The sequence below is a fragment of the Bos mutus genome, chromosome 14 (assembly GCF_027580195.1).
Source record: "Bos mutus isolate GX-2022 chromosome 14, NWIPB_WYAK_1.1, whole genome shotgun sequence".
Taxonomy (NCBI): domain Eukaryota; kingdom Metazoa; phylum Chordata; class Mammalia; order Artiodactyla; family Bovidae; genus Bos; species Bos mutus.
The window spans coordinates 67,248,372-67,275,507 of NC_091630.1; the positions used below are offsets into that span (position 1 = coordinate 67,248,372).

The window sequence follows — 27,136 nt, forward strand, 5'->3', positions numbered from 1 at the left end:
TCCAAGCTTTCATGATGCCTTCATGTAATAGGAATATATCTGACTTTTGAATTTCATCATGTTCAGTTTTTGACTTCATGCAGACCCTCTCAAACAGGTGGTACAATGCTGTATATTAAGGAAGAAAGGTTTCCTCCCAATTTTGAACACGTCATGAGGGTTCTATGACTGTTTCCTCACCTGTGAAAGGGTTATCAGTCCCCAGGCCCTCCCCCATAGGGTGTCTATGAACATGAGATAATAAAAAGATTGTAAAACACTGTGTAAATATCAGGAACTGTGTCATGGGAAAGAGTAACCTCAAACAGGGTAGGAAAACAGCATGCGAAAGATGAACACCATAACTTTTCTTCTTCCTGAGGTTTAAAAAACACATGCTTTCCTCTCTGCTTTTTAACAGAAAACAACTGAATGCTTTTTGTACACTTTTCTACTAATACTTTTTAATAGCACAGTTTGAGGGACTACCTTCAAAATCAGACCTGTTGTAAGAGGTTACTTCAACAGAACCCAAATGGAGTTTCAGAACCCAAATCCCCTTGGAAAGGGGAAAGAATTTGGAAAGAATTTAAGACAGGCTTATTTTGCTTTTTTAAATTGAAGTATAGGTGATGTACAATATTATATATAGGTGTACAGTGTAGTGATTCACAGTTTTTAAGGTTACATTCCACTTACAGTTATTAAAACATATTGGCTGTATTCTTCGTGTTGTGCAATATATCCTTATAGCTTATTTTATACATAACAGTTTGTCCCTCTTTATCCCCTATCCCTCCCTGCCCCTCCTCCCTCCTGGTTTGTTACTGTATTTCAAATTCCAGTCAACAATGAACTGGCAGCCTATTTAGCTTGCTCCACCTCTTGCTGTCACAGATTTATTTGTGGGGTAAGATTTGGAAAGTTTAGAAAATGATGGAGGAAGTCTGGTCTCTCATTTCAGTTCAGTCTCACAGTCATATCCAACTCTTTGTGACCCCATGGACTACAGCATGCCAGGCTTCCCTGTCCATCACCAACTCCCTGAGCTTGCTCAAACTCATGTCCATCAAGTCAGTGATGCCATCCAACCATCTCATCCTCTGTCATCCCCTTCTCCTCCTGCCCTCAATCTTTCCCAGCATCAGGGTCTTTTCCAATGAGTCAGTTCTTCGCATCAGGTGGCCAAAGTATTGGAGCTTCAGCATCAGTCCTTCCAATGAATAGTCAGGACTGATTTCCTTTAGGATTAACTGGTTTGACCTCCTTGCAGTCCAAGGGACTCTCAGGAGTCTGGTCTCTGGGGTGTTTCTTATAAGCTTCAATCAGCTACAGCATTCAGAAGGACAAATAATAATTCCATATTTCATTTATTTGGCACCTTTCTCTAAAGAGATCAAAGCTGCTTTGTGGACTTAATTTGTTTAATTCTCACAACATCCCCGCCATGTAAGTAGCTCCTATCACCCTCAGTCTGCTGATATGGAACCCACAGCAAGATATGAAAACTGTCTTTTCAAGGGTACATTCACAATCAAACCAACATCAAGAATGGGAGTTGGATTCAAATTTTCTAAATTATGTTTTATTATTTTCTGTTTGTCCAACTTCCTCTAAGTAAAGCACATTTGTGAATTCCAGAAAAGATATACTTTTTTCTCCAATTCATAGATTCCTAGAAACCTGACCAATTTGTTGAGCTTTGCCATTCAGTGTTAGATATTCAAGAAATTTTGACCTATTGTAGTATTGCATGGTTTATGGCGTCAAATTATACCTGGGTTTGGCTAGCTCTGTGAACTTCAGTTTTCAATAAAATGTGAATAAGGTATTTGAGGACTTCCCTGTTGCTTCAATGGTAAAGAATCTGCCTGCAATGCAGGAGACCCAGGTTCTATCCCTGGGTTAGAAAGTTTCCTCTGAAGAAGGGAATGGCAACCCACTCCAGTATTCTTGGCCTTGAGAATTCCCTGGACAAGAGGAGCCTGATGGGCTACAGTCCAAGGGGTCACAAAGAGTCAGACACAACTGAGCGACTAGCAAGTTACTTGAATCAGAGTTGGTTCAATGAAATGCAATAATGTGTGTAAAATGTTTAGCATGGGGCCTGACACCCACAGTAAGCCTTCAATGGATAAGAGTGCTCAGACTCTGAAGCAAACCAATACTTAGGTTCCTTCTTCCCTTGTTAATCAGACTTTCACTAAATCTTTAAGATTTAGTCAAGCAAATCCAGATGTATTACAGGAATTTGTTTTGAAAAGAAGCTTCTTAGGCTGCTCCCACAAGCCTGCTGCCTTTTCCCTTTCTTCTTCAGCCTTCCACGCTGATTACAAGAAACTTGCTCAGAGAGGAGTTACTGCACTTTAGCTTGGATTTCTGTCAAAACAAGGTTACTTCTTGACTTGACCCTGTGAGTCCCATGAACCAACATTTGATTTCAAAATTCTTTGGGTTCTCATGCATGTGGTAAGCTCCCATGCAATACGCTTGGATGTGGTCCAGTTTGGGTTCTTCAGAAAGAAAGAAGGATTAGATGATCTAATGGGTTTGGGAACTTGGTTCCCAAGTTGTCTGAATGGAACACTAAGCTGAAACTTAGTGTTCATTTCTCGATGCCTGTGACTTTTGTTCACATATGGAAGCACATACAGAAGGTCAAGTGGACTGGGCCTCCTCCAGACCCATGGAGTGGACCTGAGAGTCTAGAATTGTTTCTAATATCATCTCCTTTGTGGTCCCAATCCCCTGCCAGGCTTGAGAACCACTGCTCAAGGTGAAGAAAGTCAGACCCTCAAAGTACCACCTACCAGGTCACACACATGGCTAGTGGCGGAAGCCTGCCTGGAGCTCAGGTCTACCTCCCCGCCAGTCCAGGATTTCTCCACGACTCCCTCAGGCCCCTGGGTGCACCGTTGACTCAGGAGACACGGACGGAGCTGTCTGTGTCTGTGCATTCTCATCTGTGTTCTAGAGATAGAAACTCCTGACCTTACAGGGCCATCGCAAAGTTAAATTAGTTAAAGGGTATTCAGTTCACTTCGTTCTTCGCTCAGAGTCTGTTCTGTAGATGAGTGAAAGGGTGCTAAATTAAGCCATTTTGCAGAGAGGTCTGAGTCATCTAGTGGCAGCTGTCTGTGCCTCACTGGAGGTGCTTTGATCATTGTCATCTAAATGCGTGCATTAAGTATTACACTATCTGTGGCACCGCGCTCCAGGCTGTGCTAAGTGAGTTACCCAGATAATAGTCTCTGCCCTTGAGAACAACGCTGAGGCTGAGGGGCCTAAAGGTTATTCACACAGCAGCAGAACAACACAGATAAGAGGACGAGACTGCGCGTCCAAGTATACCAAATTCAGAGAGTCTAATCTTCCAGCATGGAAGGAGCTGGGAAACATTCCGGTCTTCCTCCCTGGCTTAGGGAAGCCAAGTGCCTTAGCCCAGGTCATATAGCAAGTTGGGAGCAGATTGCCTGATCTGACCAGCCTTCTTCCCACCTCCCCATGCTGGAGCAGAGTTGTTTTTCTCAAGGGTTGGAAGGTAGCAGTGTCCATTATATTTTAATCAGGAAAGTTGGGAGTTGGCATTTCTCTCTTTTTTTTTTTTATGCTGTGGACCACTTTTAAAGTCTTAATTGAGTTTGTTACAATATTACTTCTTCTGTTTTATGTTTGGGTTTTTGGCCATGAGGCATGTGGGATCTCAACTCCTTGACCCCCTGCACTGGAAGGTAAAGTCTTAGCCACTGGACCACCATCTTGGAGTTGGCATCTCAAGGACATCTCGAGATGAGAGAGCTCAGGATGTGGCTTAGGGGATGGTGGGCAGAGTGTGTGAGAGGATTTGGAGCCAAAAAGGATCGTGAAATGTCTTGAAACAATCTAGAAAGAAGCCTTGAAGCAGTGGATGAAGTTCTTGGGCATGATTTGTACCTCAGAAGAAAGTCACAGTGGGACTCTGAAAGGGAAGCCAGACACTCAAAATTACTGCCAATGAGAGGACAGGGATGGAGCACAATGGAGCGGTTGGGTGGTAGGAAGCAGCTCTGGATGTTTAAAAAGAATCTTTTCCCTCTTTTCTTGACAGCTGTCACATGCCAAGGCCCATATTTAACATTTTACCCCAAATGTTTTTATCCTCAGAGCAGCCCTACCACACAGGTGAGGTTTTCCCATCTACAGATGAGGAAAAACACTCAGAAAAGATTGGATAACCAGCTCAAAAACACAGAGGTACTGAGGGAGGCAGAAGTTAAGCTCATGTTGTCTCCTTCTATGAAGTCTGTCTGAGAATATTGGGAGGAAAATTATGGATATCCAGCCAGAAAGTAACTAAAATTATCCCTTTTTGCCTGTGAACAAAGACAGGACCAATAGAGGGGATTTTGCACAGACTGCGAGGTGGGAGACTGATACAGGCCCTTCCAGTAGCCTGAATCATGCCCTGGAGAGGACAAGTGGAACACGGCTAGAGATTACTGATTTGACAGATCACTGACCTGGGGCCTGATCAACTGAGACAAAGCAGAGGAAGACTCAGAAAAAAGATGAGCATATGTCATATAAAAAAAGAGTTACTAATGACTTGGGGTGTTTAAGATTGAGAACTAGGCATTGCTTAACTGAAGGGAAAAGTTCAGAGTGGATACTGGTTGATGTATCATCTAAACACATAAGGTAGTGGCACTGAGTGAGCTAGATCCTCAGAAAACACTATTTGTGGCCCTGTGTGCATATGACACTGTACTAAGACACTATAACAAGGAAGTGAATAGTCAGGACTAGGAAAATAACAAACTAGGAGAGGGCATGTTAAGCCCTGGCAGGACCCCAGTCCCAGTAAGAAGGGATCATTGAAGAAGATATGAAAAAATTGAGAAACCAAAGCAAACACATCCAGTCCCCTGGAATCCAAGGGGAGAGAGGGAGAGAAGAGCTGATGTGTGCTTGATAATCCATTTGCTCAAATTAAATCGGGTCTTCAGTTAAATTCTCAGTCCACGCAACAGTCCCGCCAATTGAGTGTTGTTCCATTTTACAGGCGAGGCTCTGCCAGGTGGTGCCTTTCCTGCAATCAGAGGGCTAGTGGAGGCAAGTTCCACCTAGATCTGACTCTGAAGACCTTGCTCCTCCCTACTGCCCCAGTCACAGGTTGGGTGGGAGATGGGGCTTGTAGGGTGGGGAGAGGGGAACTGGTTATGTGCAGAGTCGTAAGCTGTGAAAGGACGACGAGGATCAGAGTGGGTTCAGAGAAGTGACAAGGATGCTGGTGGTCTCACTGAGTGAGACTGCCGAGGAGCAGAAATGGGAGACGTTGACCACAAGGAAATTCACATGGTCGAGTTCATGATTCATTTGCCATGTGTGGCATTTTACTGTCTGAAACGTGGAAGAGTAAATGAATGTGAGTTGCTTGTTTGCAAATTCTTTGCAAGCCACATTTTAGTCTACATGGGAATAAGGTTGGGCTTCCAGATCAATGCCTCTTCAAATAATACTTCCAAGAAAAATACTGGCTCCAGCGTGTGGTTTTCATATTTTTGAACTAATAGTCCTGTTGGCTACCTATACATTCACACGAGCAGGACATCTGGAAGTTATGGGAATCGTCTACCCCGGCTCATCCAGAGATTTGGCCATATGTGTTCAGTCATGTCCCCAAGTCTGACCTCCTTGCCCTTTTCAGTGACTGAAGGGCCACTTCATGTTTGTGAGATTACAGGTTTATGTAAATTGTAATGATTGGTGAAAAAATGATTATAATTTGGGGAAATAGGATTAATCTGTAGGCGGATTTTGTAATCTTGAAGTATGAAAAAAAAAGACTGGGCAAATGTCTTATTTTAAAAGTACCTAATTTTTTAGGTTGCAAAGCAGAAATAGAGACACAGACATAGAGAAAAAACGTAGACACCAAAGAGAGAAAAGGGTGGTGGTGGGATGACTCGAGAGATTGGGATTGACATACTTACACCACTATGTATAAAGTAGATGACTAACAAGAACCTGCTGAATAGCATAGGAACCTCTACTCAATGCTCTGTGGTGATTTAAATGAGAAGGAAATCAAAAAAAGAGGGCATGTATGTATGATTCAAAGTCGCTCAGTCATGTCCAACTGTTTGCAACCCCATAGACTATACAGTCCACCATGGAATTCTCCAGGCCAGAATACTGGAGTGGGTAGTCTTTGCCTTCTTCAGGGGATCTTCCTAACGCAGGGATTGAACCCAGGTCTCCCTCCTTGCAGCGGATTCTTTACCAAATGAGCTATCAGGGAAGCCCAATATACTCTATGTAGGGTTGATTCACTTTGCTGTACAGCAGAAACTAACACAATACTGTAAAGCAACTATACTTCAATAAAATTTTTTTTAAATATTAAAAAATAAATAAAAAGATCTAAGTGTCCATGGCACAGTAAGTCTGGGAAAATGTATTTCAGCCCCTGATTTAATTTCTGTTATTGTTGCTGACTTATAGCCCTACTCCCCCTCTTAGTATGTGTCAGGTCTGAACATAATTCTTCTTTGTAGTCCACTGACTCTTGTAAAATAATGCTGTGATTATAAGGCTTCCTGAACACAGTTTTCAAAATGTTAGTAATAACCACATTGCACCTACCTACTGTACTTGGGTAACCATCTCTGTTGCTCAATTTATACTTAACATTGGTCATAGCGAAACATATTTTCATCACTTGAAATCCAAATTTTATTTGCTAGGTTACTAATGGCCACTTATTTCTCTGTAACATAAATTAGGATGTTGTGCAAGTTTGGTTTACAAGTAGGTTGACTCTTGAAGGCAACGTTTACCTTAAAATTAGTGCAAGGAATCCTTTGAGTTGACTACCTAAATATTCATACAAATCTTTGTTTTTCTGGTTTTCAGATACTGTTAAGGTTTGATAATGGTTATAAGGATGAGGGATTTTAAACTAGAATGGATTTTAGAAACTGTAGAATCTACCTTCCTACCTACTCTCAGTCCTTTATTTTTCAGATTGGAAAAAAAACAAGGTTAAGAACATTAAGTGGCATGACCTCCCAGTGGCAGAACCCAGAACTTTCAGTTACTTCCCTTTCACTATCTGCCAAAGTACTGCTTTCTTCTAATTGGCAAATAGTTCTTTTGAAGACACTGTGTTTTTCTACCCTAAATGTTGGTTGGGAGAAAAAAAGAAACAACTGCCTTTTACATTAAAGCTCTTCAAAATGTTTCTCAAACAATCAGATCAGCAGAACACAAAAGTTTCTGCCTGCCAAATTTCCCCAAGTCCCCTCTGCTTGAATTTTCTTCTCACTTTTCTTTTGAAAAGCTGTATTCCCTTTGCGCTTAGGAATAGCGAATCTTATTTGTTCTGACAGCAGTGTGCAAACATCCATTGCATCAAAGTTCCCAAGCGGAGAAAAAAATGAATACTCCTTTTCTGAATTTCATTAGCAATGGCAGCCAACATTTCATCAGAACCTCAGAAGCTATACAGAGAAGAAAAGAAAAATCAAGTTAGCAATTACATAGTTAACATTATACAAGATGAAAGCCTGAATTAGAAAATCCTGAGTGTTGTAAACTCAACTTTTGAATCTGCCTGCAGGCTGTCTGTCCTTTCAAAATGAAATGCCTCTTGTCAGAAGTAGGATTTGAAATAAAATTTGTTACAGGAGTCATAAATATAGTATGGATGGTGAAATTGAATGTATATGGAACAGGTTTTTTGATAAGGACAGAATCAGGCCATCACAATGCTTAAGACATCTTTGGATTTGAAATCAGACCAAAGGTTTTTAAGAGAGTCTCTGAAAACTTATTTATAGCTTTAGCCCTGAATTTGCAAATGACCTGAAGGGCAAGAATGAGTAGACACGCTGGGGAGAACACAGAGTACCTCATCAGATATAACTTATCCTGAGAAATCTTGTCCAAAATGTTACATGTAGATAATTCACATAGGGAGAGGAAAATTTTTAACAAGCTCCCCGACGCCTTGCTGCTCTGCAAGGGTCACTGCTTGGCAGTATCTGGTGTCATCAGGCCTCCTTACGTCCCATCTACTCCCAGCTTCCTCTCCCAAAATGCATCTGGATCTCTCTTGCCTCTGGGGGGAGCAGGAGCTCCCCGCCCTGCTTGGAATCCCCTTTCTTCTCTGGAAACCATTGCTGAAGCTCATAGAACTTACCCCACTGTGTTTTAAAGGCACTCTCTCCCCTGACGCCTGACAGTGAGTCATTTAGGTCAAGGGCTGTGCGCGGCCCGGCTGATCTTGGTGCGTGGAGGACCTACCAAGATGGCAGGCCCTCAGTCCATGGTGGTGGGTGGGTGGGCCGGTGGAAGAGGAAGAAGCAAGCAGACAGTCTGCTGGGTAGCTTACATTTTGCTGTTGTTGTTGTTTAGTCACCAAGTCGTGTCCAACTCAGACCCTATGGACTGTAGCTCACCAGGCTACTCTGTCCATGGGATTTCCCAGGCAAGAATACTGCAGTGGGTTGCCGTTTCCTTCTCCAGGAGATCTTCCTGACCCAGGGATCAAACCTGCCACTCCTGTGTCTCCTGTATTGGCAGGCGGATATTTTACACTGAGCCACCAGGGAAGCCCCAGCTTACTTATTAGGATATTGCAAAGTAATAATAATAATACTAGGGGGACTTTCCTGGCAGTCCAGTGGTTAAGACTCCAGGCTCCCAATACAGGGGGCCAAGGTTCAATCCCTGGTCAGGAAAATAGATCCCGCATGCCTCAACTAAGACTCGAGACCTGGCACAGCCAAATATAATAATATTTATATTCTTACACTGCTCTTTATGGTGTCCTGACAATGATCACTTAAATTTAATTGCCATCTCTGTATTAATTCTGAAAAATAAAGTAACTGAATTTGTTCTGAAAAATAAGAGAAACCCATTGTGTTTTCAAACTTATTCCTTTTTCTAGAGTAATAATACTGGAGAAGTATCAGTAATATCAGAAAGCCTGACTTTAAGATGCTTGTACTGCTTCCTTTATTGTAATGTACGTAATAGGGAACCTGTGCCCATCGCTGGAGTTGCTGCTCTTAAACTCATCCGCCGAGGATGGTGGAACAGCCAACGTTGCTTTCTCTCACCTTTTTGCCTTTGCTCATCTCACCTCCTCTTCCTTCAGGGTTCTTTCCAGTGCCACTGTCCCTGCTGTAGTCATGTTTAGAAGCCTCACTGTAAGCTTCCCCACCCCTCTAAACTCATGTCCATCCTGGTACTCAGCCCCCCAGTATAAAGTTTTATGTTTTCTGGTTCATTTCAACCCCTGACCTTTGCATCCTCCGCGCCTAGGAAACAGGCTTTGTCAGCAGACGTTTACTGAATGAAAGTTACATGAATCATTCCTTGGGCTCCTAAATGAGGAAGAGAAAATAGATTTTCTTGCCATTTGACTCCCAATCTATGAGCTTTCAATACTGTAGTCTCTTCTTATGACCTAAAGTTTAACCTATTTAGGGCTGCAAGTTTCAGTAATCTAACAGCTGTGAGACAGCTACCAGACTGAAACTGGGTTAGAATTTGAAAGCTAAGGCTCTTTATGGTGTCTTGACGATGGTCAGTTAAGTTTAATTGCCATCTCTGTATTAATTCTGAAAAATAAAGTAACTGAACTCGAGAAACCCGTCGTATTTTCAGTACTTTTTTTCTCTAGTTCACTGTCATATGTAAATCTGTTGTCAATTGAAGCCCGTTTGACTGTTTTCCATTCTCCTCACTTGTTCTCACTTTGCCGGTTTCAGTCTCCTTAGATGTTGAATCATATTTTTGGAATGAAATAGTCATAGACTTTTTTCATCATTAACTATTTTACAATTTAATTTAGAAGAGAGAACAGAATGATAAAATTAAATATGAGACGCCTTGTGTGTGTCATCAAGTAACCTCATCTACTTTTGGTAACAAAAATAAAATTGCCTTTAAATAATTTCTAGCTCATTCTGAACCAGCTCTGGAGAGATGAATGGCCTTCAGACTCTGTGAAGACTAGGAGAAACCCATCTCTCCCTCACTGAGGGCCCAACCAAGTTTTTCCTGACAATTAACATTTTCCCTTTCTTCATTTCATTCCATCGCTCCTAATTATGACCCTATAATTAGTGTGCCGGTTGCCTCCCCTGCACAATTCCCTTCCTCCTTGCTGTTCGCCCTTTGTGTATTTTTAGCCTGCCTCCTCTGTCAGGTCCTGAACACCCTGAGGCCTTTTCCCTCCCGGGGCTGCTGGGGGAGGGCCTCAAAGCGAGTCTTAGCCAGCTGCCTCACTATGTTTGGCTTTTTTTTTTTTTAATTAATTTTTATTACTGTATGGTTATTTTATAGTGTTGTGCTGTAAAGCAAAGTGATTCAACTATATGTGTATATACATATACACATACATATAGCCCCCTCCTTCCCATTTAGGTCATCACAGAGAATTGAGTAAGGGTTCCTTGAGATATGGCTTCCCAGGTAGCACTAGTGGTAAAGAACCTGCCTGCCAATGCCAGAGACATAAGAGATGCAGGTTCAATCCCTGGGTCAGGAAGATCCCCTGGAGGAGGGCATGGCAACCCACTCTGTTGGGTAATCTTGCCCGGAGAATCCCCATGGACAGAGGAGCCTAGCTTGCTGTGGGCCTGTAGGGTCCCAAAGAGTCAGTCACGACTGCAGTGACTTAGCTATACGGTAGGTCCCCATTAGTCATCTATTTTATAATAGTTGTTGTTGTTCAGTCACTCCGTTGTGTCCAGCTCTTTCTGACCACATGGACTGCAGCATGCCACACTTCCCTGTCCTTCACCGTCTCCCGGAGCTTGTTCAAACTCATGTCCATCGAGTTGGTGATTCCATCCAACAATTTCATCCTCTGTCGTCCCCTTCTCCTCCCACCTTCAATCTTTCCCAGCATCAGGGTCTTTTCCAATGAGTCGGCCCTTCGCATCAGGTGGTCAAAGTATTGGAGTTTCAGCTTTAGCATCAGTGCTTCCAATGAATATTCAGGATTGATTCCCTTTAGGATTGACTGGTTTGATCTCCATGCAGTCCAAAGGACTCTGAAGAATCTTATCCAACACCACGGTTCAAAAGCATCAATTCTTTGGTGCTGAGCCTTCTTTATGGTCCAACTCTCACATCTATACATGACTACTGGAAAAGCCAGAGCTCTGACTACACGAACCTTTGTCGGTAAACTAACGTCTCTGCTTTTTAACACACTGTCTAGGTTTGTCATTATACGTAATATCAACAGTGTATATATGTCAATCCTAATCTCCCAATTCATCCCACCCCAGGTTTGCCTTTTGTCTCAAGAGAATTTTTCGCTAACAAAGAGAATTGTCCTCAGAGAAATCAGAGAGCTGTGGTGTAGCCTTGTCGACCTGCAGTGTTGGGGTGTGTGTGCTAGTGGTTCGGTACCTCTCACTACTCCCTGCCATCCAGATGAGGGCCACACTGTAGCCTGGAGATGGTGCCTCCAACAGACCGCATCATCGTCATTAGAAGCTCAGGAAGGTAGTTATTTGAGATTGTTTCCTTTTCCTATCGAGTTTGTAAAGCAAGTTCTGAGATCCTTTTTTCTTCTCTTTTTCTCCTTCCTTTCTTCCTTGGTTTTGTCCCTTCTTCCCATCTGCTCTTTCACCCCCATTAGTGCTCCCTTCTGAAGCACGAGAATGTTCACAGACTCTAAATAGCAGCACTAGAACTTGGAGCCCCAAACGCTTTGAAAATGAACATGATCAGCCAGTCATTCTGCTCTGCCCTTTCAGAAACTGTCTCCAGGGTTCCCCTTCCTCATGATGTTTCTCTTCCTGCCTGGATGTTTATCAGGTCCTTTTCTCTAATGAGGGCAAAATATTTTATCTCATCTTCACTGTATCCTAATGAAACAGCTGAGAAGAGAGAGTGATCGTCTACAGGAAATTTAACACCTCTTTCCCCAAATTATGGTGGAACCATGTGGTACCTCGACCTAGTCTTAACATATTCCACCTTACAGAGCTCTTCTCTGGGTCCCCAGCTGAACCACTTTTCTGCAGAAGAACTCAGGAGTGAACAGAGTGACTTGTAAGCCCCCCTTAAGATTGGATCCCAGGTATCAACACTGAGCCCCCAGCATGGGCCACGCACTGTGTTAGAGATGATGAGCACAGGTCGTCCCTGTCCATGAGTTGCTTACGGATGAACCAGGAAGACAGTGGCAGAAACAGATACCAATGACTTAAATGGGGAGGGGACAGTGTGGATGGGGGAGCCCCTGAGTGGGAAGGTTTCCCCGAGGAAGGCAGTGCCACTGGTGAAAGGCTGTCCTGGGCTGCTGCTAAGTTCTGTGTGTTTCTACGTGGCCCAGCCCAGGTTCACAGCCACCTCAGCTCCACTTCTGCCTCCCTCGCGAGCTCCCTCTGAATCTGCCACCTGCCCTGGAATCTGTGAGCTTTCAGTGGGAAAGAAAATCCGTCCCTCCTGACATCCCTGGGTGTGGATAAGGAAGAGTCAATGTTCCAAGCTAAGCGTATTGTCAAGCACTGTGAATGTCATGGAGGAGGAAGTTTTAGAAGTGTGATTTCTTCATGTTTACAAAATGAACCAGTGACTCAGATCTATTGTACACATTCACAAGAGCTGTGTCCTAAGCTGATCCCGATTTTGAAGTCATGTGTCTTCCTTTGCATGTCGGGAGGATTTTCTAGAAGGTGGAAAGTGGAGGAGGAGGGAGGGGATGGGGGCGTGGAAGGCAGGCTTGGCGACAGGGACTTGGTTCCCGGTGTGTGAGCCCTGGTGTGGACGATGCCCCGGGAACCTCAGCCCTTGCTCCTGTCCTCCCCCTCCTCCTCCCCGCTTCCTCCTCCCCATCTTCTCCTTTCTCTTTCTCCATCTCTCTCTCCCATTCCCTCTCACTCTCTTTCTCATTTTTCTTCTTCCTTCTAGTTGGCAGGGATTTTCTCCCCCAACTCTGGTATGTTTTCTGTTAGGCTAACTTCAGACAAGACCCTGCAAACTGAAAACAGATGTCGAGGTGGCCCAGAGCGTCTGTCTGCGGGTCCACGGCTCTCGGAAGCCCTGATTGGCTCCGCGCTCTCTGCAGGCTGGGGAGCTGGTCTGCGTTTTGGGTGGCTTCGCTGACTTTGCTGCTGACAGGCTTGTTAAGCCTCGCTCGATTTGGTCCCTCGGGCTCTGACCTCTTTTAATTTCTTCCATATGGTAATATACTTTGGAGATTATTCCCCTTTCTTTTTTTTGTTCTTTTTTTTTTTTTTTTTAAACATGACTACATTGTGCCACCATAAAGGAGAATTTTTAAATGGATCAAAAATAAACCTTGAAAAAAAAAAAAACCTTGATATGCTTCATCAGATACATGGGAAAAGGAAAAATAAGCATATTTAATTAATGCCAGATCCGGGGCATTTCGTAACTACTGTGCTGGATAAATCGTATGGAGGAACGTATCTGATTAGACTTGAGGCCTGCTCTCGGTTAGTAAGACAAATACTTCCCCTTCCCTGTGCTTTATCCCACAGCGGATGTCTTCTGTGCCTCTTACCTTTTATCCTCTGAGGCTTAAATATATCATTTATTTTGAGAAGCTTTACAAAACAAAGTATGATATCGGTGCTGGCTTTACTCTGTTGAAGTCTTACATTTACTAGAAGAATTTCATTCTTGTTTTCTCTAGAGTTTTGAAATTAGAGATGGAAGACATGTTGTTATTTAAATTACATTGTGATGGATTATCTGTGATGGAGCAGATAAGTTTGAAATATCGTAACTGCCGTTAGGATAATAAATCTCCAATGTATCAGGGATGAAAATGGTGTCATAGCCCCTGTCTTACCCAAACCTGAAGTGTTGCAGTTTTCAAGTTGAGCAATTATAAATTTTAAAGTTCCCTTTTGAAATATTATGATCTCTAGACTTGGTTTCATAATGTGTTTCAGTTTGACAAATTGAATAAACAAATCCATCCATCTGCATTGCCATCAGCCCTACTTACTTCTTAAATATTACTTGGCCTCATAAAGAGTACTAGATATAAGAAGTGCAAGCGAAGTAATTACTCTTCAAAAGGTAACCAATGTCCTTGACTCCTCGTTTACTGCCAGTGCACATGTACAGTGATGTCACCAGGGCGCAGCAGGCTGCAGGGTTTTGTCCTATTTCCTTTCAGTCTTTTTTCTAGATACCATTTTTTAAGATAAATTAACCATACAACCTATATAGTTTTCATTTCATTTTTTCCCACCTCATTTTCTGATGACAAAGATTGTTTTTAATTTCAGATTTTGAGTGGTGATGTCACAGTTCATGTAAATTCTCAGTCTGTCAAATATCTAGATTTCCCCAGTGTTTCTGTTCTAAAAACTGTTGTAGCTGGATATCACTGTGTGTACACTCTCTCTCTCTAAGCCTCAGCGAACTTAAGATGATTTACACATTTTTCACAACTGACGATTATTGTACTTTCCTCTGGACATAGAGGACTTGGGGCAAGGGAATGATAGAATCAGAGATGATATAAAGACATAATGTAGAAGAGTTTGTTTCTTAGAATACAGCCCCTGTCATCTTGCTTTTTGGTAGTTTGCTTTTGCACAGACGTGGAACAGAGAATGGAGAATGGAATGACCTGACAGTGTAAAACGGCTCCCTTTCAGGGGGGGAAAAAGGTAATTAGATCAAAGACCAGATCTAAAGATCTAAAATATTTGCCTTCAAAACAGTCTTCTTTACTGTTTTCGTCTTATTTTCACAGTCAGTTCATATATATAACAATGTTCAAAACATTCTCTATTTTTGGCAACCAGTCATTTAATGGACATTTATTAAGTTCTTGCACCTTGCCTGGCACCCTGAGGATGTGAAGATAAATAAGGCAGAGTTCCTCCCCTCATGGAATTCACAGTCTAGTAGGGAAGATGGAGACGTAAACAAACGATTTCAGCATCTACAAAGGTGCTCCGGAGGCTAAAGGAGGAATCACCTCTGCTTTGGGGCTTCACAGAGGAAATACTGAAATTAACTGAATCTTGAAGGGTGGTCACAGACTGCTAGGTGAAGGGCTGGCAGAGGTGCAGAGCAGCCTGGCACCTGTGAGCTAACTATAATTAGTTTGAAATGGATATGGGGAAAGGGATTGAGGAGGGAGGTGAATATACTCTGGGCCAAGTAGTGAAAAGTCTTATCTTGCTGAGGAGGCCATGGTTGGTTTTTGTTGTTGTTGTTTGGGTTTTGTTTGTTTGTTTGGCTGTCCTGTGTCTTCATTGCGGTGCACAGGCTCTCCAGTTGAAGCACACAAACTTAGCTGTCCCATGGTGTGTGCCATCTTAGTTCCCTGACCAGGGATCAAACCCACATGGGAGGCCATGGGTTTAAAAAGGTGACTAGCTAGAGTGTTGGTAAAGATCGGGGAGGGACTGAGGCAGAGAGATAAAGAACTTTTGCGAAGTTCTAAATAGGACATGCTGGGGACTTGGAATTAGGACAGCACCAGTGAGCATGAAAAGGAGACAGAGTCAAGATAGTTTATAGACAGAGGTTGGAAAGCATATAGGAATAAGTCCCCTGTACTGTGTTGGGTCCCTGGATGGGTGGTATTTACAGCCCTCTGAAATAAGAAAACGTAAGATGAGCCCAAATGGGATTTCTCATCTTCTGATGTTTACTTGCTTCATACTCTTCTATGGCTCTAAACAGTTGAGAGTTGTAGACCATCTCCATGCTAGCTAATCAGTTTTCCTATCATGTGATTTTCTAGTTACTTAACCAAAGCAAAGAAATAGAATGTGTGCATTTGACTGTCTGCTTTTGCTTAGAAACTTAGAGATGAGCATCAAACCTTCTCTGTACTTGCATAAGACATACTGAATGCATGTACTGAATTTGAGGATATTTTCAGTATTTATTGACTTAACATGGATATTGTATGACCATATCTCAAAGGATTGGTTTTTTTGTCCCACCAGTAAAATGCATTGGGTTCTGGTTACTTTAAAACCCTCATGTTTTGACATATGACGTATTTTGACAGTATTTAAAGACATGGAGGGGGAATTCCCTGGCTGTCCAGTGGTTAGGACTTGGCACTTCCACGGTAAGGGGCACAGGTTCAATCCCTAGCTGGGGATCTAAGGTCTCACATGCTGTACTGCATGACAAAAAATAATAAAGAAAGAAATGGGAGCAAATTAGTACATCAGCTGAGGACAAAGAATGTGTCTAAAACAACAGTAGATAACTTAACAAGTGCATGATAACATGAAAGGGTACATCTATGAAAGTCAGCTCCTTTGGAGGATGTAAGCTGAAACTCTTCATCCATGTACTTTCAAGATCTTCAGAGGGGTTTGTTGAAAGAGCCGTGGAGGTGAACACGGCTGGGAAACCTAAGATGCTGCTAGTGCTGGGTCAGCTAATACAACAGGGCTAATTTAGGTCTCCCTCTGCCCTGGGCATGGGAGGCTCATCCCATTCAGAACTCCAGTTTGAACAATGTTGTGGTTTCTCTTCGGGTGATTCCTCAGCATATCATTTTTAATGAACAGAGTATATATGTTCCTGGTACCCACTCTATGCTAGCTCCATGCAAATTCTGAGTAATAATACTAATCATCATAACAACATTTATTGATCACCTGCTCTTTGCCTGACACTCTTCTAAGAACTTTTCACACATTAATTCATTTAATCCTCAGACAGCTCTATGAAGTAGGTACGGTTATAAGCTCCATCTCACAGCTGAGAAGATACAAACAAAGAAAGGTAGAGTCACTCGCCCAAGAGCACCCAGCTAATAAAGTAATAGGACCAGATTGTAAACCCAGGTGGGCTGTCCCCAAGCCCACATTCCTAAACACTAATCCTCACTGCCTGAGTGTCCTTACCTCTTCTTATCACACCTCCCTGGAGAGCCTGGCTTAGTCATCACTCTCTCAGGGAGGTTCACCTCGATTCCTCACCCCACCTTGCAAGAGCCTCTAGGTTACTTTTGTACTTTGTACAAAACAGATTTGTTATTTCACTCATTGCACAAAATGTTAGTATTTGTCCTCTCGCCACACCTGATTTTAACCCTCTTTTGTGTAGTGTTTGGCACAGAGCAGGTGTTTAAATTCATGCAACTTGACTTGAGCTGGCTTGACTTGAACACACACAGCTTATCCTCGAGGAGCTTTCAGTCTACCCAAAAAAGAAGTTTCATCCACATGAAACAACTGAATAATGAGGAAGTTTAAGCTAAAAGAGTATGGTATATACAGTAGATGTTAACGGATTTCAAAGAAAAGAGATTGATTGTAGGGATTGGGTTGGGTTGAATTGGGTTGGGTTGTATTGGATTTGGATGGACTGGATTGGATTGGACTGAGTAGCATTGGATATATATAGCTTCTTCGAAATATGTAGAATCTGGGATGAGTAAAGATTATAGCTAGCCAAAGAAGGAAGAATATTGATCAGAATGCTGACCTGAGGCAGGTGTGAGTGAAATGCTCACATTTAAGGGGGCGGCAGAGTTGTATCAGACAATGTGGCTGAAAGAGCCTCCTCTTTGACACAGATCAACTATGAGCTCCTCAGAAAGGCTGACCCTGTTCCCTCCTGGAAGCTTCTTTCCACAATATCTCGTATGTGCGTAGCCCACACAAGACTGCTTTGCATTGTTTATATCTGTCCTGTGTGACTGAGCTCCCTGAGGGCAAGGATTGTTTTTTGCCAATATCAAGCATAGTTCCTGGCACAAAGTAGTGATAAAAATAACACCACGTGTGTGCTTAGTTACTCAGTTGTGTCCGATTGTTTGCGACCCCATGGACTGTAGCCCACCAGGCTCCTCTGTCCATGAGGATTCTCCAGACAAGAATACTGGAGTGGGTAGCCTTTCCCTTCTCCAGGGGATCTTCCCAACCCAGAGATCGAGCTCAGGTCTCCCGCATTGCAGGTGGATCTTTTATCATCTGAGCCACCAGGGAAGACAAAAAATAACAATAGCAACAACAATTTACAATCATGTAACATTGGTTTATAATAAAATAGAAGTGTGTGTATATATATATACATATATGATAAATAACACTTATTGGATCCTTATTATGTTCTATTCATTGTTTTGATTATTAACTCAATCTACCTTTGTTGAATATTTTCCTGTTGAAATTGTGTCAGTTGAATTTTGCTATCCTATGAAGGTTATAACTCCTAGGAAATTTTTAATTATGTAGGCCCTATCTGGACATCATCTGCATTTTAATTCTGCAAAAGCCGTTCACAGACAGAAGAGTCTTATCTCTTAACCTGTGTCAGAGTTACCAAAGCTAGGATTCCCTCAAGGGCAGCTTGGCCAAGCCGAAGCGCTAGCATTCAAGGCAGGCCACTTGTCCCAGGAAGAAACTAAGAACAGAGCTGAAAAGTGAAAGTATCAGTTGCTCAGTCGTGTCTGACCCTTTGAGACCCCATGGACTGTAGCTCACCAGGCTCCTCCGTCCATGGAATTCTCAAGTCAAGAATACTGGAGTGGGTAGCCAGTTCCTTCTCCGGGGGATCTTCCTGACCAAGTGATTGAACCCCGGTCTCTTACATTATAGGCAGGTTCTTTACCATCTGAGCCACCAGGGAAGCCACAAGAACAAAGCTAGATACCCATTAGTATAGAGTGTCTAACACACACACACACACACACACACCCCCTCAGTTCCAAGCCAAAGGGACTGAGCCTGCTGACATACCCCTTTCCATTCAGAGTCTAAGGTATGTCCAAGTTCACAGAGGCAGCCGCTCGTAGCCCAAGCTGTGGGTTGCTGGGTGGGAGAAACAAGTCAGGAGTTGGCGCAGACACATATGCAGACACTGTAACTATAGAGTTTCCAACTTGAACTCAGTCTTCTTTTGCAGGGTAGGGAGGGGATCTTCCGTGTACCAACTCAACCTCTCTAAATATGCCGTCCCAGAATAGCGCAAGTAAAATAATCTGGGCAGTCCAATAAGCATTTCAAGGGGGCAGCAAATGTTTGTAGAATATTTGCTACTAACTTTCAGGAGAAAAGTGCTTTTACAAAAATGTTCAGACTTAATTGAAAAAGCACATAGCAATCAACTTTTATTCCCAGCTGGCATAAAACTGTCTAACTGTCAGCCAAATTTGGGTTGCCTGAAGACAGACAAGTGACTAATACTAGGGCTGTGTGTGGCCAGGCCCAAGTGTATTTTCTGACCACAAAACCATGTCTGGATTCTCCTTTGTAATTACCACACAGCCTACTATAATTGTAACACTTACATTTACTTCCTGCCTTTGACATGGAATTCAGGGTCCAAGGCTGTACCCTGAGCTAGAGTGAGGTCCTCTGTTATTTGCCTAAAACCTATGAAATCATCATTGTGTGAAACGTGTGTGTGTGTGTGTGTGGCCACATCTGTTAAATATGTAAAGTATATCCTTGTGTAAAATACTCCCACTCCTACCTTGCTGGATGAAGCACTTCACTAATGAGATGTTTATTGAACACCTACCACTGCATGCCAAGGACATTTTGTGCGTGCATGCTCAGTCTCCTAGTCCTGTCAAGCTCTTTGTGACCCATAGACTGCAGCCCACCAGGCTCCTCTGTCCATGGGATTCCCCAGGCAGGAATACTGGAGTGGGTTGCCATTTCCTTCTCCAGGAGATCTCAACCCAGGGATCGAACCCATGTCTCCTGAGTCTCCTGCACTGGCTCGTGGATTCTTTGCCACTGAGTCACCTGGGAAGCCCAAGGACATTGTAGAATCTGGGAAGGCCTCCTCTGACATCGTAAGCTAAAGAAGACAGCCAGCCCTTCTCTGCCCCATCTCTCTGTTAGGACCGCACAGCACATCTCTGTAAGTGCGTCTTTCTTGTCTGTCTCCCTTTCTTCTCTTTTTCCCTCCCCTGTTCTCTTCCCAGAAAGCAGGTCAGTGAACAAGTCAGTCAAGTCCCTGCTTTCCTGGAAGAGAACAGGGGAGGGGGAAAGAAGAAGAGGGGGAGACGGACAAGAAGGTCGCACTTACAGAGATGTGCTGTGCCGTCACAGCAGGGTCACGGGGTAGCGAAGGCCTGGGTGCCTTCTTTATTAGCTCACGATGTCAGAGATGGCCTCTCCAGAGGGACAGTATTTAAACTGGCATTTTAAAATGACAGGAAGAAGTAGGACAAACAAAGATCAGGAGGAAGAACATTCCAGGCAGTTAGTATAGAAGTCAAAGATGGGAAGGAGCATAGCATGTTCCAGAAATAGAGAAAAGACCAGTGTGACCTGAGCACGGTGGGCAAGAAGGGGACTGGTCCAAGATGCTGGCCATGCAGGCCCCTGTGAGAAGCAGGTCGGAGTGGCGGGGCGGGGGGCGGTGTGCGCGTGTAGATGGTGGTCCTTGTTGAAGGAGGGCTTCTAGTTAGGAGGCTTCTGAAGAGGTCTGGGCAGGAAGCCATCGTGGTTTGGACTAAGATGTAGTAGAAATCACAAGAGAAGGCTAGGCTTTGATTTAGGGAATATAGTTTAGAACCAGTCACCAGAACTTGCCTGTGGTTTGGATGTTAGGAATGAAGGGAGAGGAATACAGTGATCAAGAATGAGTCCAAAGGTTTGGGCTTGGAGAACCAGGAGGGGGGACGACAGACACGACGATCCAGCTGTTCACTGACGTCACAGCTGGCCAACTGTGAACCCCTGTCTTGGGGATCCAATCAGTGCCCTCACCAAGCCCCTCACCTTGCATCACTGGGGAATATTCACAGACCTTTGGAAATCCTTGCTTGTTTACTTCATTACTACTACAGCATTTTTTGTGTCTTCTCCTTTTGGTTTTTATTTTATGACATCAAAAAAATCCCATTCAAGTTAACTAAACCAACCCTGTTACATCCCTCGTGGGTGCTCTATAAATGTTAGTTCATACCCAGCTTTCCCTCCTCAGCACTTCATCTGGGTGCCCTGGGCCCAGGCATGGATGTCGGGTGTGGGTCTGAGATCTGCCCATCTGATCGGAAGCTAACAGCTGGCACATATGCTTCTGAAAACATGCCTTGTTTATGTACATAGACTGTGACTCATCATCTTGTCTTTCTCTTTTTAATCAGAAAAATTTTTTGAGCTCTCTTGAGTAACAAACTCATTTAATCCACTTATTTCTTTATTATAATGCTGACATTTTCTACTTTTGTCTTAAAAATATTGTGGGCCTTCAGTTTTCTTGTCTCTACAGTGGGGATAGCAGTAGAGTTGTTGTTCATGGGTGTTTGGTGAGGATTAAGTGAAATGTATATAAAGTGCTGAGCACAGTAGCTGTATGTAGCAGTCAATAAATGAGGTATGATTATTAATAAAATAATTATCTGGGGGAGGGAGGGATGGCTTCCAGAACCTACACTGGTTTTAGTATTCCAGTTAACCACACCAAGAAAATAGAGCCATGTGTTGATTTACTAACTCCCTACATGACTTTGGACAAAACCTGTAATGTCTTTGGATCTCCGTTTTCTCAAGTAAATGAGACAATCCTTATTTTCTCATTTAAAAACCTTATTTGAGGTTCAAAATTAAACCTCAATTTAAAAACTTTTGTGATTCTAGTAGACGATCTCTATTTTGTCTCTCCAATCTTCCTTTCAGTGGGCTTATCAAAAAAGTTGTGTCTTTTTGTGTAGGCAGTGTGTGTGTATGTGTGTAGATCAGTGTGTGTGTATGTGTCTTAGTTGCTCAGTCACGTTCAACTCTTTGTGACCCCATGGACTGTAGCCCTCCAGGCTCCTCTGTCCATGGAATTCTCCAGGCAAGAATACTGGAAGGGGTTGCCATTCCCTTCTCCAGGGGATCTTCCCGACCCAGGGATCGAACCCAGGTCTCCTGCACTGCCAGCAGATTCTTTACCGTCTGAGATTAGTGTAAGTGATACTTATTGCCAGATGTGACCTTTTGTTCAGCACATTGTAGAATCCCAACGTTGATATCACTTTCTATAAATACAGATTTCGGGTGAGGAAATGTTCTAACTCAAGAGAAGTTTAGCTCTTGAGGCTCTTTCTCTTTTTAGACTCTCAGTCCATGGGCTATTACTCACTGCTGGCATTCTTCCGCAGTCTCACTTTGTCACCTCTTCTTTCATGATCACTGCTGTTGATAGCCACCTACAGCTTCTGAGTTCCCTGCTCAGCCTTCCCTGGTGGTTGGTTTTGCATCTGAGTTGTGCTTTCTTGCTTCCTCTACCTTTTGAAATTTAAAAATAGAAAGAAAAAGAGAACCTGCAGTCTTTCACATTGTCTGAACTCTGTGATTCACCCAACAGATTTTCTGGTGAGTTTACAGTGTAACATCTATAGTCAGAAATGTGCTATCCGTTCAGAATAAGCCCTGTAAGAAATGGACAAAGAGGTGCTTCTATTTTGACTGTCAAATGCATAATCCAAAAGGGACTCCAGCAGCCCCCAGAGGAGGCTTTGGAAAGTAAATCAAAGAATCAGAACAGCTCCCAATCCTGCCCCTTGACTTTTCTCCTTACCTGCCCAGCTTTCTTGAGACAACCTGAAGAATCACTGGGTCGATAATAGGCCTCTTTTAAGAGTCTGACTCTTGTGCTCTTAATACTAATGATATGTCCTGGGAAGCACAGAAACCCTTCATAGATCTAAGGAAAATTATTTCAGAAGCCCCAGCTCATATCACAGCAAGCATACTAAACTTTGGCAACCTCACATTCAATATAATTTTATTGCTGGCAACATTTTTGAACATATTTCTATCCATACAGCTTTGGTTTGGAAAAAGTTTGGCTCCAAATAAGTGATTTAGCCTATAATTGGCTATTAATTTCTCAGCAATTATCTCCGCATACTTGGGAGTTATTAAATTAATACCGAAATCCAGCCTACATATTGCTCTCAAATGAAATATTTTTGATGACCAAATCAACTGTTAATGAAGCTAACCCAACATTACATTTTGTAGACCTTTAAAACTGATTAATTTCAGTTTTTTTTTGTAGTAATCCTGTTTTGAATCCAATATGTGGTTTTCAAGGTCTCAGACATTTTTATAGCCTCTTGAAAAGCTGAGAGGCGCCAGGCACTGTACCTTAACCACCAATGGTTAAAAGAAAATGTTCCGTCCAGGAAGTCCTAAGCTCCGAGGGCGTCCCTCTTGCCTTCTTCAAGGAGTAAGAGCTGTTTGGGGGACATCTGTCTAAGAAAATACAACAAGCTGGCATATAAATAGCAGCAGTCACTAAAGCAAAGAGAAACCCCCACCAGAAAAACCAGAATAATTGGGGGCAGAATGCCTGGGTTTCAGCCGTGAGTTCACTGGGTGACTTTGAGCAGGGGCTCTGCAGCCCTCTCCTGTCCCCAGGGGTGCTTTTCCAGCAGACACTGTATCTGGCAGAAGGGGAAGGCCAGGGCCCGCAGTTCTAGGAACTAAAAGTTGTGCAGAACCATCTCAGCTTAAGAAAAGGATTTCCCTCACACGTTAAAAGCAAGGCAATTTTTAACATCTGTATTATTTTCCCAGAATGAAAGGAGGAAAGGAAGAGAAAAAGGAGAAAAGGAGGAAGAACGACTACACTGTCATACTTGTGTTTAAAACACTACTGATCTTTGATTTCTGTGCAAAATGACAAGTTCCCTTCTCCAAAAAGAAAGGCTTTCATGTGAGATTCTGTCAGCACCCCCAGTCAAATGTCACGTATTACCTAGTTTCCCTTGCTGAAGGGCAGGGGCCATGAAAAGTACATACATTTCAGAATCACATACGGGACACTCAAAGTCAACCCTACCACACGCTCGCTCAGCAGTTCCCAAAGTGTGGGCCAGGAGCCCTGTGGGTACTCGGGGAGCCTTTCAGGGTACCCATGAGGTCAACACTATCTTCATAATAATACTAAGATGTCATGTGCCCTTTTCACCCTCTTTCTTTTCATAAGTGAATTTTTCCCAAGGCTGCGTGATGCAATGTCACAACAGACTAGATGTATGCCCAGGTATCAAAGCCCAGCTGTCTTCTATTAAGTCACATATTAAAGATATTTTCAAAAATATCTCTAACTTTTTTGTTACCCTGGAAAATACAATTATTTTTAATTTTTTTAGATATCATTTATGTTAGCTTGTCATGTGGTTGTTATTTTTAAATGAATTAATAAATATGTATTTTAAAATTCCTCAGTCTTAATAATGTCTAACATGGCAAATCTTGATAAACATAACCTACATTTTAAAAGTGTGTTGGCGTCCTCAGTAATTTCTAAAAGTACAGAAGGGTTCTAAGCTCAAAATTTGAGAATCCTTGTACTATCCAACAGTAATTACCATTTATTGAATGTGTCTTTGAGCTGTGCAGAACACACGGAATTCTTCACCTCTTAATCTTTGCAATAAAGTTATAAAGTAGAGAAGTTAAAAAACAAAGACCTTCTAGCCCGAGGTCTCACAGCTGGAAGTGACAGAGATAATCAAGTCCTTCTGACTCCAAAGCCACATTCCTGATGACTGAACAGTCCTCCCCGACAGAATCATTCTCGGTGACTCTGAAAAAGTTATTTCACTGCTCCAAGTTTATTTCCTTACCAAACATGGGCAGAGCCCCACCTCCCGCTGCAAAAGAGTTAATATGCATCCTAGCGCCTAGCACAGGGTGCACATCAAAGAGACCCTGAAAATCTGTCAATCTCCTTCCTCCCACCCTTCCTGTCTTTGGCACATTAGAGCAACAAGACTCACCAGCTTCCCTTCTCCCCTCTAGATGGTCTTCAATCAGACAGAGAGGTTGACATCACAGAAGGAGTTGATGAAGATATGATTGTGACTCAAAGTCAGACCAACTTCATCTGCCCCATTACACAGGTACTGTAAGCACTTTGCTTCATGGAGGCAAAAAGTTCCCATTTGCTTTCTGACTTTATTTCCTGTCTGGAGTTGACGAGGGAGGAAAGGAAAGTGATGAGGGTCCAGGAGGAGACCTGGGAAAGAGTTTGCAGTCCACGATATCCTTAGGCATCTACGAGTATATCCCTGCCCCACTGGCCAGGTGCCTTTGAGGCCTCTGGTCTCCCTGCATTTTCTGCTACGGCCCTCTGCCCTGAGTTACGTAGAGCCACGAGATGGGGAGGTTAAACCTCGGAAGCCCCAGGTCTAGGCGACAGCAGTGCCAAATAATTGGTGACTTGAAGAAGTTACTGGAAGCTGGTCATCATCATTCCTGAAAGTCTAATGTCTTCTTGATTACAGTTGGAAATGAAGAAACCAGTGAAAAATAAAGTGTGTGGCCACACCTATGAAGAGGAAGCCATTGTTCGCATGATTGAGTCCAAGCACAAGCGGAAGAAAAAGACCTGGTGAGTTGCTGCAGGAAGGGAAGTGGCCCTTCCCAGGGGTGGTCAGTCCCAAGCAGTGTGTTCATGCTGGAGGGAAAGCTGCTTAAACCTCCCCTGAAGTCCATTCGCCCAGGGGGATAGTGTAAACATGGAAGCCGGTTTTCAGGAAACACAACACATGAGGGGAAAAATTAGTAATCTGTTCGGGAAGAAGCTGAAGGAGCTTCAAACACACCTTCAAAATACAAGAAAAGGGAGCTGGATGTAATTCTCATCATTAGATAACAGGAATTTTTATAATTTTGTGTGTGCTGTGTGTTCTAAGTCGCTTCAGTCATGTCCGACTCTGTGACCCTATGGGCCTCAGCGTGCCAGGCTCCTCTGTCCTTGGGGTTCTCCAGGCAAGAATACTGGAGTGGGTTGCCATGCCCTCCTCCAGGGGATCTTCCCGACCCCAGGATTGAACCCGCATCTCTTATATCTCCTGCATTGGCAGGCAGGTTCTTTACTACTAGCACCACTTGGAAAGCCCTGTGTGTGCTGTAGCCTGAAAGAAATAAAGGAGAATTGTGATGCTGAGAGATTTCTTTTCCCCTTTCTATTATGTCCTAACTCAAATGAGAAGGAATGGTTTAAAAAAAAATTTTTTTTTTGCATTTTGCAATACAGATAGTTTGTTTAAAGAAGTATCAAGTTGTCATTCTAAGAATTCATATCCACTGGTCTTTTTTTTTGGGGGGGTGGGTGCTGTGCCTCATGGCATGTGGGATCTTAGTTCCCAGACCCCGTGCCACCTGCTGTGGAAGTGTGATGTCTTAACCATTGGACCACCAGAGAAGTCTTGGCTTCTGTTGGTCTTGATGATCAAGATTTGATTGTCTGGGAAAAGCTTTCATATCTTTAATTACATCAATAACTTCACGAATAGTTTAAGTAAATTCATGGATGACTTCAATGAGAAATTTTCTTTTTAATTGGAATGTTTAGAGAATCTTTTACATGTATATATATATATATGTATATATACATATATATATGTATTTTTTAACCCCTTTCATGCACAAACACACACACAGCTCTGTTCCTGCAACGACATAGAAGCCTGAGTTGGCTAGCCTGGCTTTGACTTGGTTGGCATTTCTTGTGCTCTTATCACAGATTTGTTGAAGGAATGGAATTGCAGGTGTGACCAGTTCTCAATGGACCTTTGATAACAGTCCCTTTGATGTGTGGCTTTGCTTCTCCATCATCTAGAAATTTGCTGGTCCAGACCTAAATTGGAATTCCCCACCACTCCTCATCTGGGTGTGGACTTAGAGATAGGGCATTTGTGACTGTAGATATCTTAATGGTTATTCAGTCAAGTTATTTGCCCTATTTATTCTAGAAAACCTGCCTAATGGTTGCAAAATCGAGATTGTCTGAGTACATTTTTGTCTGTTTTGACTTTCCACCTTACAATTGAAACGTCCCATTTCCCCAGGGAACCTTCCATTTTCCCTGTGAGTGTAATTTTCTTTGTTTTTGGATGTCTAAGCCTTCTGTGTCTTTTTTTTTTTTCCTATGTTTATTCTCTGAAAAGCAAAATTTTAATTTGTTAATATAACTGCTAAGAATAGGCCTTCCCAGATCTGTTTCACAGCTCTTCTTCCTTAAAGTCTGTGATATTCTCCTCAAGTCAGATTTGGAAAGGACAGGTACTGATAACAAAGCACATTTTTCCCAAGTCCCAGGAGGGATGGGAGCGACTCCAGAACAGGCTTGCACTGAAACACATCTTCTTGATTACATACTTTGACTTTCTAATGTCCTTTGCCTTTTCTGAATTGTAAATGACATTCGGAAGCACTTG

The 27,136-nt window shown here is 42.9% G+C and overlaps 1 protein-coding gene across 5 annotated transcripts in view; it reads left to right on the forward strand.

Annotated features, from left to right (window-relative positions):
- The window catches only part of NSMCE2 (NSE2 (MMS21) homolog, SMC5-SMC6 complex SUMO ligase), a 237,066-nt gene that overhangs the window by 203,492 nt on the left and 6,438 nt on the right, over nucleotides 1-27,136 (forward strand). For all 5 annotated transcript variants that reach the window (XM_070382472.1, XM_070382475.1, XM_070382476.1 and 2 more), the window contains 2 exons: nucleotides 24,714-24,814; nucleotides 25,199-25,305. In XM_070382472.1, the coding sequence (XP_070238573.1) occupies nucleotides 24,714-24,814; nucleotides 25,199-25,305 (208 nt within the window). The remainder of the gene's footprint in view (nucleotides 1-24,713; nucleotides 24,815-25,198; nucleotides 25,306-27,136) is intronic.